Source organism: Panthera pardus, unplaced genomic scaffold (assembly GCF_024362965.1).
Source record: "Panthera pardus isolate Hobbes unplaced genomic scaffold, ASM2436296v1 HiC_scaffold_8, whole genome shotgun sequence".
NCBI lineage: Eukaryota > Metazoa > Chordata > Mammalia > Carnivora > Felidae > Panthera > Panthera pardus.
In genome coordinates this window covers 123860601-123878210 of record NW_026527013.1, presented here as the reverse complement: position 1 = coordinate 123878210, position 17610 = coordinate 123860601, and the positions used below count along the sequence as shown (strand labels likewise).

Sequence of the window (17610 nt, the reverse complement as noted above, 5' to 3'; positions counted from 1 at the left end):
GCTCCACGCTCTGAGCTGTCAGCACAAAGCCTGACATGGGGCTCCAACTCACAAGCTGTGAGACCATGACCTGAGCTGAAGTTGGACGCTCAACTGACTAAGCCACCCAGACGCCCCTAAGCATCTAACTCTTAGAGCATTTTTTAAAAGTTTATTAGTATTAGTATTTTGAGATGGGGGTGCAGAGAGAGGGTCCCAAGGAGGCTTCGAGGTGTGAGCACAGAGCCAACACAGGGCTTGAACTGAGGAACTGGGAGATCATGACCTAAGCCAAAATCAAGAATTGGATGTTTAACCAAGTACCACCCAGGTGCCTACTTAAGCGTCTGACTCTTGATCTCAGCTCAGGTCCTGATCTCAGGTTTATGAGTTCAAGCCTCCCCCTGGGCTCTGCACTGGCTATGAAGCCTACTTACAATTACAAAAATAAAATAATGGGCGCCTGGGTGGCTCAGTCGGTTGAGCGTCCAACTTCGGCTCAGGTCATGATCTCACAGTTCGTGAGTTTGAGCCCCGTGTCGGGCTCTGTGCTGACAGCTCAGAGCCTGGAGCCTGCTTCGGATTCTATGTCTCCCTCTCTCTCTGCTCCTCCCCGGCTCATGCTCTGTCTGTCTCTCCTTTAAAAATAAATAAAAACATTTAAAACTAACTAAATAAAATAAAACAAAACCCAGTGCATTCCCATGGAGGATATGACTGAAGCTTGCCATAGCACAAAACACAACAGACTGGCACAGAGAAGAGGCAGGAGATGGTAGCAGACCCTGGTATCAGACCATCCAAGCTGGACACCAAAGTTAGCAACCACAAAGAAAGGGGTTAACAGATTTAGCTACTTAAAATTTAGAAAACTTCTTAAAAAAACAAAGAAACAAAATCGAAAGATAAGTGAAAAACTGAAAACAATGTCTATATCATATCCAATCAAGCAAAGATTAATACCATTTTTAAAGGCTATTCTAATTCAATAAGGAGATACTTACCACCATCACCACTTCCCCCAAAAGAAAAGAACATAAACAGGTCATTCACCAAAGGAGAAGTATAGCAAATAGGTGTATTTTTTAAAGGTACAACCACACTAGAAATCAAAAATAGATAGTTATCTTAGACTAAAAACCTTCAGGTTTAAAATGTATTTTACTGTAGTCTTACCAATAATCTCTACATTTGGGTGTGTATTTGGGTTTTGGAATCAGCCTGGATTAAAATCCCAGTTCTGTAGTTCTGTTACACACTAACTGTGGGATACTGGGTAAGTTATTTGGCCTGTATAAGTGTCAGTACTCTTACTTGCAAAATAGAGATAACATTATCTACATCACAGTAATGTTGGAAGAAGTGAATGAAATCATACCTAGCACATACTAAGAATTTACTAAATGTTTGCTATTTTATAAGTATCTATTCTGATATATTTGGTAACAGTGAGACTATCTGGCTAATCAGAAACCTGGATCATCTTTCTTCTTAAAGCTTTGTGAGTTACTCTAAGATTTCAAGACCATGTATACACACACACACACACACACACACAGGAAAGAGATAATGGACAATCGTTATTAAAGATTGAAATACTAGTGCCAAAATAATAGGAGTTAACAATTATTTATGTCTTGATATTTAAAAAGCCACTTCAAAGGGTAACGTAATTCTTGGCTGTTAGCAGAAACACTTTATGTATGTTTTTAAATCATACTAACATCAGGGGTAAAAGACATAACTTAAATTTACGTAATGTAAATTCAGAAATTTTTTTAAGCAAAGGATACTTTTAAATCATGAATCAAATTATTTTATCATTTTAGAACTTATATTTGATATTTGATAATGTTGAAAAGGTTAATTAGTAACTTCTTTCCTTTTGGCAGCTAGTAAAATGCAAATGATAATAAATTAGATTTCTCAAAATATATATATGATATATGTATATAGAGTTCTGTACTAGTGATTCAAATAAAAAATAAAACTATCTGGTCAAGTAATTGTGCCAATAGACTTAAGATACTGATAATGATTTCCAGGAAAACATTTTACAAATATACTTCTTAACAGAAAAATTCTCAGTATGACATGTAATTGTAACAACAAAAGTCACCTTAAGCTCCCAAACCGGAGATAGGAAGCCTTTTGAATTTGGACTGGTAGTCACTCTCTCACAGGATGGAACAATAATGGAGGGCATACACAGAAGGAAATCAATGGAGGAGGGATTTGAGAGAGAGAGAAAGCACTACATTCATGTATGTTTAAAGTAACCCTTTAATGAAACAGTATGCTTCGGTTTTATATCACAGGAAATAAAGGGAAAGAATCAAAAGGCGAAGGGAAAGAATTGGGGGAGTAAGTGAAGGGAGAGAAAAACTGATCAAGGCACATGAATGTAGAAACACAAAAGAAAAAGAAAAAGAGTTGAAGGCAGAAGGACACGTACAAACAAGGTATGACTCTCAAAAAAAAGAAAAAATAGGAGAACAGAGATTAGCACTAGGATATACGCATAGCACAAAAACAACCACAGAAAACAAACATACAAAAGAAAAGAAAAAAGAGAAAGAGAGAAAAAGAGAGAGACATAACACAGAAACACATTTTAAAGAAGTAATATCCTTGTCTTGTAACCTTTCTTGAATGAAGCTGTTAAAGATGACCAGAAGTGTAGCGTTTTTGTAAGTATAGCCATATGCGGAGCCATGACATCTTCTACTGGTCCCCACAGGCTGGGTGACATTAATCTAATGGTTATTCTCGTCCAAAGGTTAAAAGTTGTCCACTTCCATGCATGACAATTAATATTTTATCTTCTGCTGCATCTCCTAAAAAAGAACGCTAGAAATAATAAATAATACATCCTCTTCAATTTTTTGACATTTCACTTATAGAAAAACCATGAACTGTATTCCCCCTTTATACTGACAGAGAGGCATTCCAAAACTGGCACATATTTTGGTTTACATAAATCAGTCTTGCAACTGTAATTTTAACTGGAAATTGGCAAAATCTCTTATTTCTTGCATATTGTAATGAGTGAATTTTTTTACAACCTGAATTTTTTTTAATTTTTTTTTAATTTTTTTTTTTTTGAGAGAGACAGAGGGCAAGTAGGGGAAGGGCAGAGAGGGAGACACAGAACCTGAAGCAGGCTCCAGGCTCCCAGCTGACAGCACAGAGCCCAACACGGGGCTCCAACTCACAAATCATGAGATTATGACCTGAGCTGAAGTCGGCCTCTCAACCAACTGAGGCACTCAGGCACCCCTATAACCTGAATTTCTAAAAGGTGCCACCATGGGGTAATGAAAAGAGGATGTTAATGTACTGCATTCCTATAAAATATTTGAAAATTTTCATACAATCCTAAAAACTTACTTTCTTCCATTTTTAGCATAATAAATAAATCATATAAAAATTCTGTAGTTTACTTTATATATAAAACAATCATATTTGAGTCTTACCGGGCGTGGAGTAGCAAAGTTTTCAGTTCCTTTCCGTTTCTTTCCTTTGCAGAAATAACGTGGAGAAACCATCTATATAACCCTCTAGTTATAAATCAAATCCAAGATATTGTTGGACAATGAGATGCTTTATTAAATTTGATACAGTTACTATATAAGAATTCTGTGAAAAGAATGGGGTATCAAATTACTTTGGATCTAGGCCTCTGCATTATAAACTCTGTCCCCAAAAGATGTCCTCTCACTATATCTGATGGCTGCAAGCATACAGATGACCAAAAAGCAGCAATATTTTTCCCACCTAGGTTTCAACTGACTTGCCCTGGGTATTACAAATCCTCCTAGCACAATAAGAAAAAAATCCCAATCCCCAGTCTACATATCATCTCCAAGCAGGTGAGATGGATGAAGCACCGGGCCAGCCCTACATTTGTGCTTGGCCTGAGGTCCACACAGGATCAGCCTTGGGAAAGCCATCTTCCCCTCAACCAGACAACTCTACTTGAACTATTCCGAGACTCCTTGGAGGGGTGAAACTTCTGGAAAAAAGAAAGAGGGCAAGAGAGAGAGAAAAGGTTTGAATATTGAAAGGAGTATACAAATGATCAAATTCAGCTGCACCAGTGCTGAGGCAAAGGATGAAGTTGGAAAACAAGCAGCTTTGCAAAATGCTCTCTGGTATGACAAGAACTGACCAGAGTGCCATTGTCCCTGACATATCATTGGTGAAGACCACCCATTTTCTTACCAGGCAAGGGCGTCTCTACAATGAGGTGCTTGTGGTTGGTAAACAGTTCAGTGGAGTCTTGCTCTATTGATCTTTCTTCTAAGTCTGATTCTGGGATGGTAGTACAGCCACCTACTTGGAAAAATACAGACAGTATGTTAAGCAATATGCAGGAAAATCTGCCTCTCCACACGGCAACCACAGCTTGCCGCAGCTTAAGAACGTGCCAATCATAAAGATAACAAATGATGTGACAATAATCTTCAGGAGCAGACCAAACAGAATAATCTTAAATGTCTCTCTTTTTGGTAAAAATACAAGGGATGAGTTATTGCCCCCAAAGACATATTATGCCAATATCACTTAGCAACAGCAACAATGGTGTTGCCTTTAAATTTATTTTTTTTTAAATCAGAAAGGACAAAACCTATTGCATATGTGATATCATAATATAATGGCGCCCCAGCAGGAATTCTCTTTAATACCACAGCATCAGAAATATAAAAAACAAAGCACATTGACCACGAGGGAATAAAACCTTTCTTGAGCAAAGAGGAAGGGTGCTGGTATTCTGAGACGGTGATTGTGGTGGTATTTCTCTGGAATTTGAGTCTATCCCTGCATCCCAGCACTTCACAGCACAGACACAAACACTTCATAATTCAGCAGCAAAGCCATAAGCTGCACTGTGGAAGCTTTCAATTCCAAGGCAATTCCACAGTGACTTGAGGATGAGCCAGCACCACTGCACTTCTGAAATATTGGGTATAAGTCGTTTGATTTTATTCACCAAAATCTTGTAGGGGAAACTCATGTGAGAATTTCTTGACTATATCTGCAACTTGATTTGACTAATTTGCCATCATTTCCTGGAAAGGTACTGACATGCTGTATACTATACATATTTTTTTCCAAAGCCATTCTTCTTGTTAATGAAGTGTGAATTTTTTTTTCCTTTTCTGAGGCTTCTCACGCAAAGTCCAAAGCCTCTGTACTCAAATTTGGCTTTATGTAGGAGGGGGTTTATAAGGAAAAAGAGGGTATCTCAGCACTGATTTGCAAACCACATCCTTCAAATGAAGAGGAAGTGGCATGAAGTTCTCCAAGTCTGAAGGAGAACACACCTTACCATTCATCTCTCTGCATCAACTCTGAAAAAGAAACCGATGCCCAGGGAAACTTGAAAGAAAAGCATCTCCACATTCATAAAATAAGAATCAGAGGTAACCTCAGAGGTTCCCCAGCAGGAAATGTTAGAATTCTTCATCAGTGCAATGGAACTTGCCCGGCTATATCTGAAAATGGCATGGGCCCCATCCAGAAGGAGGACCAGACTTATTTTTAATCTCTTTCCAAAGTCTGTAGATCATGGTAACAATAACTACCATTATTAAGTACTTTCTAAGTGCTAGAAACTCTGTCCATATTATCTCATTTAGTTCCTAGAAACTATGAAATAGATACTATTATTCTCATCTTACACATCAGAAAACTGAGATCTCACGAGATGCAGTAACTTGCCAAGGTCATACAGCTCCTAAGGAGTAAGACCGAACTCACACCTAAGTTGACGACTCCTAAAGCCCATGTTATCTAACCACTTACTTTATGACTCTCAGTTGCAGCATTAGCCAAAGAGATACTGTGGCTGCAGGTCTCAGGTGTCAGTGAGGCTTTATCCCACATGGCAATCCACTGAGTGTGGCTGCCAGGAGTGCTGTTTAGAGTATTGTGAGGCCAGGGCAGGCCCCAAGCTGCTGGGACCTTGAAGAAGACCAAGAAATACCATCCTTCTTCGCCTCTTAGCCCCTCATCCAATTGAGGGGGAAAAAAAGGGTATGTAGGGTGAGGGAGAAATACTTCTCTAAGACTAATGATAGGGAAGAACAGAAAGAAGGATGTGCTCCCTGCAGAACAGAACCTGATCTTAAGAAAAAAGGACCTAGGGGCGCCTGGGTGGCGCAGTCGGTTAAGCGTCCGACTTCAGCCAGGTCACGATCTCGCGGTCTGTGAGTTCGAGCCCCGCGTCAGGCTCTGGGCTGATGGCTCGGAGCCTGGAGCCTGTTTCCGATTCTGTGTCTCCCTCTCTCTCTCTGCCCCTCCCCCGTTCATGCTCTGTCTCTCTCTGTCCCAAAAATAAATAAAAAACGTTGAAAAAAAAAAAAAAAGAAAAAAGGACCAAGAATGATTTGGTTTCTCATTGTAAAGTCAAAAATCAGGTTAAGGCATCTCTGGGGCAGTGGGAGGGAGGAAGTAGGGTGAGGCCAGGAATGTTCTACTCATGTAGCTATCCTCACACACAAGGAAACTTCAGGCATGGGGAAGAAGTGTACCCAGCTAACAGATGGGAAGAGCGCAGTGATCGGTTAGTGGTATCTGCCATGTTTGTGGAGAGAGGTAGGGCTCCACTGATTAATTAGTGTCCACCTTTTATTCTAGCTGACTCAATATTGAGGCAAGACAGACGATAAAGACCTCCCAAATCCCACTGCAGGGCTGACTAGTCACTTGCCCTGGGAATCCCATCCCCCCTTTTTGGAGATGCCACCATGCAGCCATACTGACCAACCATATGCCCAGAGTTTCTGCCCTCCCAGCTTGGAAGAAACAATAAGGTATGGGATCTGGAATTTTGACCAATGGGAAACGGGAGAAGGGAAAAAGAGGGAAGAAAATTCCCCTCCTGCTTCTCCTGGGTAGACTCTAAACTATTATTTCACTTTTGTCAACCCCTAGAAAAGTGCCTCCCTGTGCAGGGTAGATGTACCTGCTGGGTCTCTTCCCTTTGTTTTACATCACATATTTCCTTGATCCCCTTGCCTTTTTCCTCATCCCTGAGTTTGCCAAATAAACCATCATTTTAATCCTTGCCTCGGGCTATGATTTATTGTAAAAATCATTGATACTGGAAGTAGTTCTAAAAAGCTGGCCTTCAACATAGAATTTTGAGGTTAGAATGCCCATCTATGTGAAAGAAATAGGGGCTCTGTGACTGGAGATAAACAGGATAGGAATAACCCTGTTACGTAATTACGTAAGTTTTCATCCATGGCTAACTAGAATGAAGTGCATGTAGAGGTCAAGAATGACAGATCAAATAGCTGTGGAGTGGAAATATTTATAATTATAAGCATGCCAGAATAGGGTGGCTGCTTCTGATGACTAGATATCCCAGAAAAATAGAAAATGGCAAAGTTTGGGGGAGCTCATAGGCAAAGAAAGGCACATCCGGAAAGTCAGAAGCCTACTTTGGCCTTGCTAATTTAAGTGAGATCATTGGACCCACAGCACTGGATATCACCAAGGAGCCTTTTAGAAATGCAGAATCTTAGGCCTCACCTCGCAGTTACCGAATTTGAATCTGCTAAGAAGGACAGATGAATATATCTGATGAGATTTTCATTAGGAAAAAAAAAATATTTGTTTGTTAAAAACTTAAGAGTAAGCAGTAAAATAACAGAAATAAAGTATAAAACTTCCAGACTAACAGAGACCCTCTGAAGCCTATCCGTGGAAGTGGAGCCTGGTTTCCACAGACACTAGATGAAGTGCCCTTGGCTTAGAGCCTGTCCCATCAAAGGATAAGGGAAAGAAAAACCACAGCTGGATGAAATCATCTAAACACACATGGTGTGTGCAACACATAAGAGCCAACAGGCAAAAGCAAGTGAGAGCCGGGGATCTCCTGATCGGGAAATCATAGTCCTATGGACCTAGTGTGTGCTGGGCAATTGGCTATGAATTTTCAATGCATTAGCTCACACAATCCTCAGACAACCCTATCAAGAAGGGTTTATTGGCCCCATTTTATAATTATAAATGTATTGATATTAATTTGTGTTTTTCCTCAGCTTTCCCTCCCCTGTTCCTCTTTCCACAAAGTTTCCGCAGGCCATTTTGTGCTTCCCTGCTTCAGAAATTTGTACTGGGGCCAAATCAAAAGTCCACTGAAGATACTTTCTTTTCTAGCCTTGGTCTTCCATGACCTGAGCTCACTGAAGATATGAAAGTGCCTCTGGGGAAAGATTTTCTCTAGTAATTCAGAAGATTAAAGAGACCCAGGCTGGACGACCCCAAGGGAGCAAGGTATCAAGGGATGGAGTCATCGACACAAGGAGGGCTGGGCATCAGGAGCCCCAAACTCAGCAAGGACTCCCTTATGCACCAGGCCTCTGCTGTGGGGTTAGGCAATGAGGCTGTTGACAGTACTGCGGCCTCGTTTTCTGAGTCCCATATGGAGATAGGAGCCAAGGAAGGTGGGGTGGGCAATAATAACTGAGACTAAATTTCCCACCTTCCTGCTAGGAAAGAAAATAAAATAAAACTTTTGACATTTTTTGCATCCCTCACTTGGCTTTGCAAGACTAAGTGTCAGGCCTGCTAGAAAGTCTCAATTAATTAAATGTAAACCTAGAGATTACATCATTTGCCAAAGGTCACACAGCAAGTCTACATGAGCTGTAGTCTAGCTCTTTCCATTGCAGCCATGCTTCTCAAAAGGACCAGTTTTTAAAATCTCCAACCTAAACAAACTACTAAAGTACTTTTCTAAAAGGTGATAACAATAAAAGGAATTACTAGAAAAACGAAATGCATAAAAAAGCAACCCTCGTCCATTAGTAGTAGATTCAATCTTTGAAAAGTACTCTGTCAGTTGCTACAAGTTTCTAAACACTTACTCTAGATTTTAGGTAACAAAACATCTGCAGGCAGATGCCAGTCTTCTGGCCACAAGTTACGATCTACCTTAATTAATATGATATACAGAATTAGAGAAATAATAATTCAGCAAACTCCTAATTATCTAAAGTTCAGATAGCCAGAAAACTCATTTTGGCAACAGGGGCTTATCACAACTTATGTATCTCTGTTTTCCTCAAATATCTGGCTGGCAGTTCTCTCAATGCACAGTGTCCAGGGCAGTCCCCTTCTCCCTGCCAGTGGAGGGTGTCCAGGTTCCCCAATTCCTGCTGCTGTCACAACTATGGGAATCTACTTCTATTTCTGTACTCTTGTATAAGAGGAGCTTCATTAAGAGAATCTGGGATCAGGAGTTGGAGTTCTGGGTGCATATTCATAAGAGAGCAATATTGTAAGTGGTAGGTTACTCCTGCAGGTAAAATTTTAAAACATGAAGCATGTATGATGAATTATGAACCATCAGCATAGAAGCATTTGAAACAAGATGGTTTATAAATTGGAGATTACATGTTTAGGAGGATGTTTTTGAGGACTTTTACCATGCTGCCTATTCCTCTGAACTGTTAGCGAATCATGTGCAAGCTCATTTGTGTTAACCACACCTATATGTAAAAATTTAGTTTTTTGCAAGTTAATAACACATTAACACATATAGCAATCCCCATGTATCCAGAAAATTATTTATGTAGAAACCTTACCTAAAATTCCAAATAGGAGTTCACCCTATATTTATAAAGATAATTCAATTCTAGGTTGTTTTTTTTTTTTTTTTTTTTTAGGCAGTCCAAACTATCCTCAAACATGTTCCTGAATTTAAAAGCAAATTATCAGATGGTTGAACTTCTTCCTTATCAGGTGGAATACATTTTCTCAACAAGGGAATTTTCCAACACTAAGGAATTTCTACCCGCTGTCAGAAAAGTAAACAAATAAAAATAATGATAAAAAAAAAGACCCTTGGGCCCTATCTGTAGGTTGCTACTGTGGCATTGACTATAAAACTTATAGAGTTCAAAGGTCAAGATAGGGGGCCAGGAAGAAACAAATGGGACTATCATCTAGAATACCACATAGAGATCAAAATCAGAATGTAAGGTAAGCATTGGTAGGCTGACAAAGGTGTAACCAGCTAGCTGTCACGAAAGAAAAGCAATCTGTAGTGTCTGCCCATTTCCATGGTGTCAATACTCCCATCACGGCCAATTTCAAGTAAGCAAGGTGACATCACAAGTAAGGCGCTTAGCAGAGCGGCACAGGAGCTCACAATTAGATAGCACTTTCACCATACAGACTCTGTAGACACCAACCTCAAGAGCACAGATAATAGTAAACTGCAGTAAAATATTAGTGAAGAGTTTTGAGGTATATTACCTTTGTTCTTAATACAATGTATTTGATTATACATTTACATAATTTAGTTTTTAATAATGCCTGAATTTATCAACGAGCTCACAGAATTCCTAAAAATTCAACAATTGGCTGTCACGAGCTAGTGAGAGCCAGCTCTAGCACTGAAAGTCGGCATGGTATACGAGATTTAATGTTATGTTTTGAGCCCTCAATTCAAACTGTGGCACAGCATTTATGAGCCAACCAACCCTCTGGAGCAAGTTATTTCACTTAAATGAGCCTCAGTTTCCTTATGTATAAAATAGAGACTATGGCATTCCTACTTCATTAGAGAGAAATTGATGAGGGCGTATAAGTGCCTGGCACACTGAAAAACACAACTAAGTTTTGACTATTTATTTTCAGATCAAAGTTAGGAACTCTAACAGAAGAGTAAATAGGCCAAGATAAAAGTCCCTAAAGGTGGGAGTCTGAAAGGGCAGGTTCACACAGGCTGATGCACGAATGGGTCAAAGACACAGCTCTGCAGCAAAAAAGAAAGTACGCAGAAACCTTAAACACGTGGCCACCTCTGAAGTTGACTACTCTATTTTACTCATGCCCTATCTTACATATTTCCTTCTATTTGATTAGCTGAGTTTGAATATTTGATTTTACCCCCAGGTGAATCCTGGTGGCCCAGCTTACCTGCCTCACTATCCACCTTATAACCCAAATAGCCTAAACCAGGGGTTGGCCAGATAACAAATATTTTTTAAGGTCTGCAGGCCATCTGATCTTTGGTACAACTACTCAATTTTGCCACTGAAGTGTAAATGCAGCCAAAGACAATATGTAAACATGAATGAGGCCTGGTTGTGTTCCAATAAAACTTGATTTACTAAAATAGGCAGGAGGCCATATTTGGCCTATGGACCATAAATAGTTTGCCAACCGCTGGCCTAATCCAAGGCTCACAGAAAGCCACTCTTCATACAGTATCCAGAGGCATTTAACACTGGTAGATCACCTTATAGTATTACTATAATAACTGGAAGAAGGAGGAGGAGGATGAAGAGGAAGAGGATGAAAAGGAGAAGAAAGAGAAGTAGTAGTTTAAAAGCATATTTTTTCCAGGGCGCCTGAGTGGCGCAGTGGGTTGAGTGCCTGACTTGGGCTCAGGTCATGATCTCAACAGTTAGTGAGATCTCATGGTTCATGAGTTTGAGCTGTTGTCACTGCAGGGCCCACTTCGGATCCTCTGTCCCTCCCTCTCTGCCCCTCCCCTGATCTCTCTCTCTTTTTTAAAAAAAAATAAGTAAACACTTTTAAAAAAGCATATTATTTTCCCTACTGCTACAGTGTTCTTTTGGTTTGAGCAGTGATAAATTATTTTTTTAATAGACTACTTTTCAGAATTATTTTAGATGTTCAGAAAAACTTAGCAGATAGTACGGCAAATTTTCATATATCTTCTGCACAGTTACCCCTATTGTGATAACTTGCGTTAGTATTGTACAGTTGTTATGATCAGTGAACCAATTATTGTTGACCATAGTCCACAGTCTATTCAAATTTCCTTAGTTTTTAACTAGTATCTTATTTCTGTTTCAAGGTCCCATCTAGGACACCAAATGACATTAGTAGTCATGTCTCCTTTGGCTCTTCTTGGTTGTGACAGTTTCTCAGATTTCCCCTTGTTTTTGATGGCCTTGACAGTTTTGAGAAGGATTGGTCAAATACATTACAGAATGCCCTTCTACTGGCATTTGTCTGATGTTTTTCTCATGATTAGACTGGGGGAAATTTTTTATAGGTTTCTTTTTATAAATTTTTAAGGTTTCCAATATTTTAGAATTGTCTCCAGGTGTTTACCTTTCCTTCTATCAAAAGTGAAAGTTGAGTAGGCAGTGAATGGAGAGGCCACTGAAGAGGAAAGAGGCCAACCGTGAGGCTTAACCTAGACTGTGAAGTTCACAGTAGTGGACCAGGCTGGATCTGGCTGCAGCACCCAGGGCAGAATATCAGTTGCTCTATGTGTAAAAACAGAGTCTTAACGAGAACTATCGGGAGGATTACATGAGACCACGTACACCTACTACAGTGCTCAGCACACAGTACACTTTATCACCTCTGCCCTCTATGAATTTTTTTTTTTTTTGGCATAGATGTACATTCTGCACCACTTTTGTGGAATCAAAGAACTTGAGCTTTCAGTTAACCGCCTTCATTTAATAGATATCAAAACAGAGGCTCAGAGATTGTAGTTCATGCCCCGAATGTCCCAGAGCGAGTTCTGATTCCCCTGCTTCCTACACCACTAGAGCTTTCTCAAGAACACCTCCTTTTCCAGAAAGATCTCAATGGATTTGTTTGTGTGTTGGCAGTCCTAACTAGTACTTCCTTTCAATGATACAGAAAATCCAGCAGGTTGGCAAGCTGTTCTTTGGGTATATTTTAGGACTTTGCTGATTTATTTTCTTGCTACAGTGACCTTTGCAGTCAATTAGGTGTATGGGTGAGAATGTTCCATTCCTTCAGGGAGGAAAAAAATCTTTTCTTCTTTTTTCTTCATATATGAAAGAGAAATCAAACAAGGTGACACTGAGAATCACAAACGACCCCAGATGCTGCTCTGACTTGCCAGCCAAAGAATTGTCTGTTTATGTGGCCTGAACTGCTACTTAGAATTAAAAACAGCAGAAACCTCAAATATACACAAGTGATATTTTTCATTTAATCAAGATTTAGTTGGTGGATAGAGTGTTTTTTGAGGCTAACATTCAGATTTCATTTCAAAGGTTTATAATTCATGTGAAGTGTGGGGAATGGGTGCTTTGAAAAGAATATTTCACTACTTTAAATATGAGGTGTTTCCCAAAGAGACTATGAGTAGTTTAAAATTTCTCTACAAATATAGCCATTGGGAAATGTTTTATTCCTTATCCCCCCCTCATCTCTTTATCTATTTACGTGTGTGTGTGTGTGTGTGTGTGTGTGCGTGTGTGTGTGTGAACACATACAAGCACACAGGCATATAGACATGTATAGTTTTCCTGATAATTCTCCTTTAGTGCGTTCATTCCTAACTGTTTTATTTTTATTTGTCTGTTTATTTTTAAGTAGGTTTCACACCCAGCACAGATCCGATTGTGGGGCATGAACTCACCACCCTGAGATCAAGAACTGAACTGAGATCAAGAGTCAGACGCTAAACCAACTGAGCTACCCAGGCACCCCCTAACTGTTTTTAAATATATTTTTTTCTAACCTAAGGACAATGTAAGCTTAGAAAGCCAAGTATCCTACTGTATGTTTGTATAGTGATTTTAGCTGAGTATTTAGAAACTTTTAGGCAAAGTTTGCCAGTGGAAGGAAGGCAGCAGGTAGAAGAAACGGAGACAGAGGATGAAAAGGAAAGGGGACGGGAAAGGATGAATCACCAACATAGTCTATGATTCTGTGTACACATTCCTATGTAAGATATTTGGGGTATCTTATTGAAGGTGTAGATGATCAACTATTTGAGCATAAAAAATACATTGCAGTTAAGAAAATGTAATGAAAAACAAGAGGTGTATAGCTAGGAAGAGTCATGGATAAAACACAGATTAAGGACTTACATAAGGGCTATGGTGGAGATAAAAAGCAAAAAGCTCTAATGGAAAAGTGGGGCTACACTTCCCCTGATCAATCCTCCACTGACCTCTCCTCTTCCAAATTGAACTTCAGATCAAAGTGTCTGGTCTGCCCCATACTTGGACTTAACCTTTCCTTAAGAGTACATCAAAATTGGTAAGGCGATGCTAGTTGGAAATTGTGTGTGTGTGTATATGTGTGTAACTCTGTTCTGTGCTTAAGAGCCATTCTGGGTTTAGAAAGGTGCTCACTGAACAAATGTGTTCCAGAAAAACAAAGCATATTCATATGCGTATATACACATATATTCATATGTGTATATGTATATATATATATACATATACACATATGTATATATATACACACATATATATATACAGATATATATGATTGTTAACAGGCACACACCTCATCAAAATACATCTTGGAAAGAAAGAATGTACTGTACTGCTGAGCACGATAAATCAGGTTGATATCATATGATGATGCTGCTACAAATAAAGGAGGAACTGGAGGACATAAGTCCATATCTTTCTCATCTCCACCCTCCCATTCTGCGCTTCTCTACCCTTTACTTTGTTGTAATGTGGAAGCACCCAACCCTTAACCTGGTCCAATTTTATAGTTTCAAAATTGAGCAAAGCAGAAGAAGAAAATGCCCTTCTATTTAGTCCTAGGTGTCCAGTTCCAACATACAGTATTTGTTTTCCTATGATCTGTTTCACCCATTCTACAATATTTTTTCTCCCAGTATTTGCAGATGCCATGCTGACCATGTCGGCAGTAGCTCATCCACCAGCAACAGAAATAATGGCTACCCAAGAGAGGCAGGTGAAGGTCATTGTAATGTGTGTCTGACATGACGACCTATGGAATGTTTGGGAATCCAATTCTGCTATTTAATAATAAGCTTTGATCCCCCCACACACAGTGAGAACTTGAAATGTGTTCAAGACTATGCATGTACCTATGTTTGAAAATATTTCCATTTCACACCTCAGAGCAGAGACCAAGAGTGTGAATAAAAGAGAGTCTAATATATTTTAAGAGGTCTAGCATGTGTCTCAACAAGTTTTAAAATCCCCATAAAGGCTAAATACTAAGTCCCTTGGGGCATAAGGGCTCCAGTCAGAGAGTCTGGACTTAAGAGAGCAGGGTGCTCCTGGCATTAAGATGTTTCCACAACTTGAATAATGATAGGTGTCCAAGTATTCTTTTAGCTGGACCACCATTTATAATTTAGGTCCACTTGGTACAGAGAATTAAGAAACACAGGACCATAGCCGTTTTCATCCATTGATAATTATGTAAACAGAATGTACCAAGCAGAAAAAGTCTTATTTACAAAAAACCAAGCACAGTCCATAAATCCTACAGATTGGAATGGATCCAGGTTAAGAATTTCTCCAGATGTCAGTCTGTAAACAGGGTTTCATAAAGTGAATTCCCCAATTAATTGTTGGCAAGAGTGATCTTTACACTACACACATGCATTATGACCCCCTACCATATGTAGGTGAATTGTTGTCTGGCCCTATAGATCATTAATCAGTTGTGACACAACTCAGGAGAAAGAATCTGGGGTCAGCACAACTTCTGATATGGAAAGAAGATACCATAAAATTACTGCTCAGGAACTCAGAGCTGAAGGAAATGAGAACTCTTCCTATTTATTTGCATTACATCTGTTTTTCTAACACATTTAGTTCTTAACCTGGAGCACTTGGAAAGACACACACCCAGTAAGAACATAAACATGAACTTTAAAAAAAAATGAAAAAAACCTACCCACTATTTTGTTAAAGTATCCAATCATAATGTTTTCCCACATGTTAACAAGGCTATTAAATCCTCCAAACAGGAATACAAAAGTATTACCCAGCCATTGTGAGAAGGTGGGGAAGAAGAGAAAGTTAATATTTGTTTTTCCTTGCCAGTTGATCAATGTCTGGAGCACTCTGCAATGAAATACAAGATCTATTGTCTTTCAACTAGATCTTTTCTATACTGATAAGTACAGTATTTCCTTGTTCAAAAAGGTGATTGTGGTTTTTAATTTCCATTTTGTTTCTAAACCCTAAGGAAATCCAATGTACAACTGGAAAGAGACATGATTTTAAGACATTTCCATTTCAAATACTTTCCTCTCCTAACTCCCACTTCAGAGACTAACTCTCTCTCAAAAGTACACACGCACAAATAAAACATTATAGCCACAGTTGAGAAAGAAAGGAAGCCAATAGTTCTGCAATAATAATTTCTTTTAAAAAATGAAATGAAATAGTAAGAGCATAACTTTACTCTGCCTGGACACCACATAATAAGAGAGCCAGTGTTCTTCACAGCTTCCCTCTTGCATCAAGTGGCTGTTAATTCCCCCAATGACCCTGGCAACATTTCTTCAACTTAAGTTTCTTTCCACAACCCAATTAAAAGCCATGATCCTGACCAAATTGTGTTGTTTTTAATAATTACAGAGTCTAGGTGGTGATTATGAAATGAAGAGTTCAGTTGGGTCACTCCAGCTACAAACAGAGAAAAGAGAAAAGAGCCCAATGGCTCTGGAGAGTGCCTGTTTCATCATATTCTTCACATACAATGAGGAACCTGAATAAACCCTCAGGACTCATTCCAAAGCAACTTTATTGTCTAGTGATATATTTCTGTAATTGTCCATTAAATAATGTCATTTCTTGCAGTAAAGGGAAATGTACACAGGATGGTAAGTTAGCCCACTGATTGCAGAGAGGGGCATCCTGAAAAGGGGAGTGGCAAGGCAAATATCAGTGTATCTTGAACAAAGTTACATAAGTCTGGGCCTTAGTTTCCTTTTCCCAGAAAAGCAGAAAATATAGCATTTGCCTTATGAGAGAAAAAGATTAAGCTAGTTAATGTCCATAATAGAGTTATCACAAAGCCTGGCAAACGGTAAGCTCCCAATAAATAAATGTTAGCTATTATTTTCATGATTAACCCCAAACATACATTAGTCATTACAGTTACAGCCCATTACACATGAAACTGCAAGCCATGAGGACAGCACAAATTTTTATTTGACAATCTAAAAAACGCTCAAGTGAAAACTGAAGATAGGGTAAGCAGACCAATGGTGGAATGCTTCCAGCTGGACCCAGTGGCCAATACCAAAACTGTCAACATGGCATTAAAATAGTTCACTTGAAAACAGTGCATGCATTACTTTTAAGATGAAATAAATTAATATAACACTGTATGTTAACTACACTGGAATTGAAATAAAATATAATGAATAAGTAAAATTTTAAAACAATTTTAAAAAGATAACATCACTGATTAAGTTACTGTCATAGATAACTACTCTTCTGAGATCACAAGGAATTTTTTAAAAAAGGCTCACATGATGACATGATCATCATCATCATCACCGTCATTATCATCAGGGGTGCATAATCACATTCATTGTTTTCTATTTACCAGCAGTGCCATTATTACTGAGAAACGCAAACCCACAAGATAATATGACATAAATGGATGAAACATTAAGATAAAAGGGTAAAAGAGTGGTAGGTTTGCTTTCTCATGGGAAATTGAAATGGCCAGCAGATGAACCTTAAAAGAGGAAGTCTGCTGACCTAGTGTTACTAAACATAGGAGGCAGCCAAGGAGCGAAGGAATAAAGCAACGTATTTAAATGTATGCCTTGAAGGAAGCAAACAGCAATTATTTTTATATGACTTTAATTCTCCTAGTGAATACTTTATAGGTGTTGGCAAGTCTTTC

At 39.0% G+C, this 17610-nt stretch overlaps 1 protein-coding gene across 10 annotated transcripts in view; it reads right to left on the bottom strand.

Moving 5' to 3' along the window:
- Positions 1-3564: 3564 nt before the first annotated feature.
- The window catches only part of BBS9 (Bardet-Biedl syndrome 9), a 434898-nt gene continuing 420852 nt past the window's right edge, over positions 3565-17610 (bottom strand). For 6 of the 10 annotated variants that reach the window (XM_053897793.1, XM_019443775.2, XM_053897796.1 and 3 more), the window contains 2 exons: positions 4204-4317; positions 3565-3994 (listed from right to left, as the gene is read on the bottom strand). In XM_053897793.1, the coding sequence (XP_053753768.1) occupies positions 3963-3994; positions 4204-4317 (146 nt within the window). In that variant the 3' untranslated portion in view covers positions 3565-3962. The remainder of the gene's footprint in view (positions 3995-4203; positions 4318-17610) is intronic. The other 4 variants (XM_019443773.2, XM_019443776.2, XM_053897794.1 and 1 more) reach the window with 3 other exon arrangements.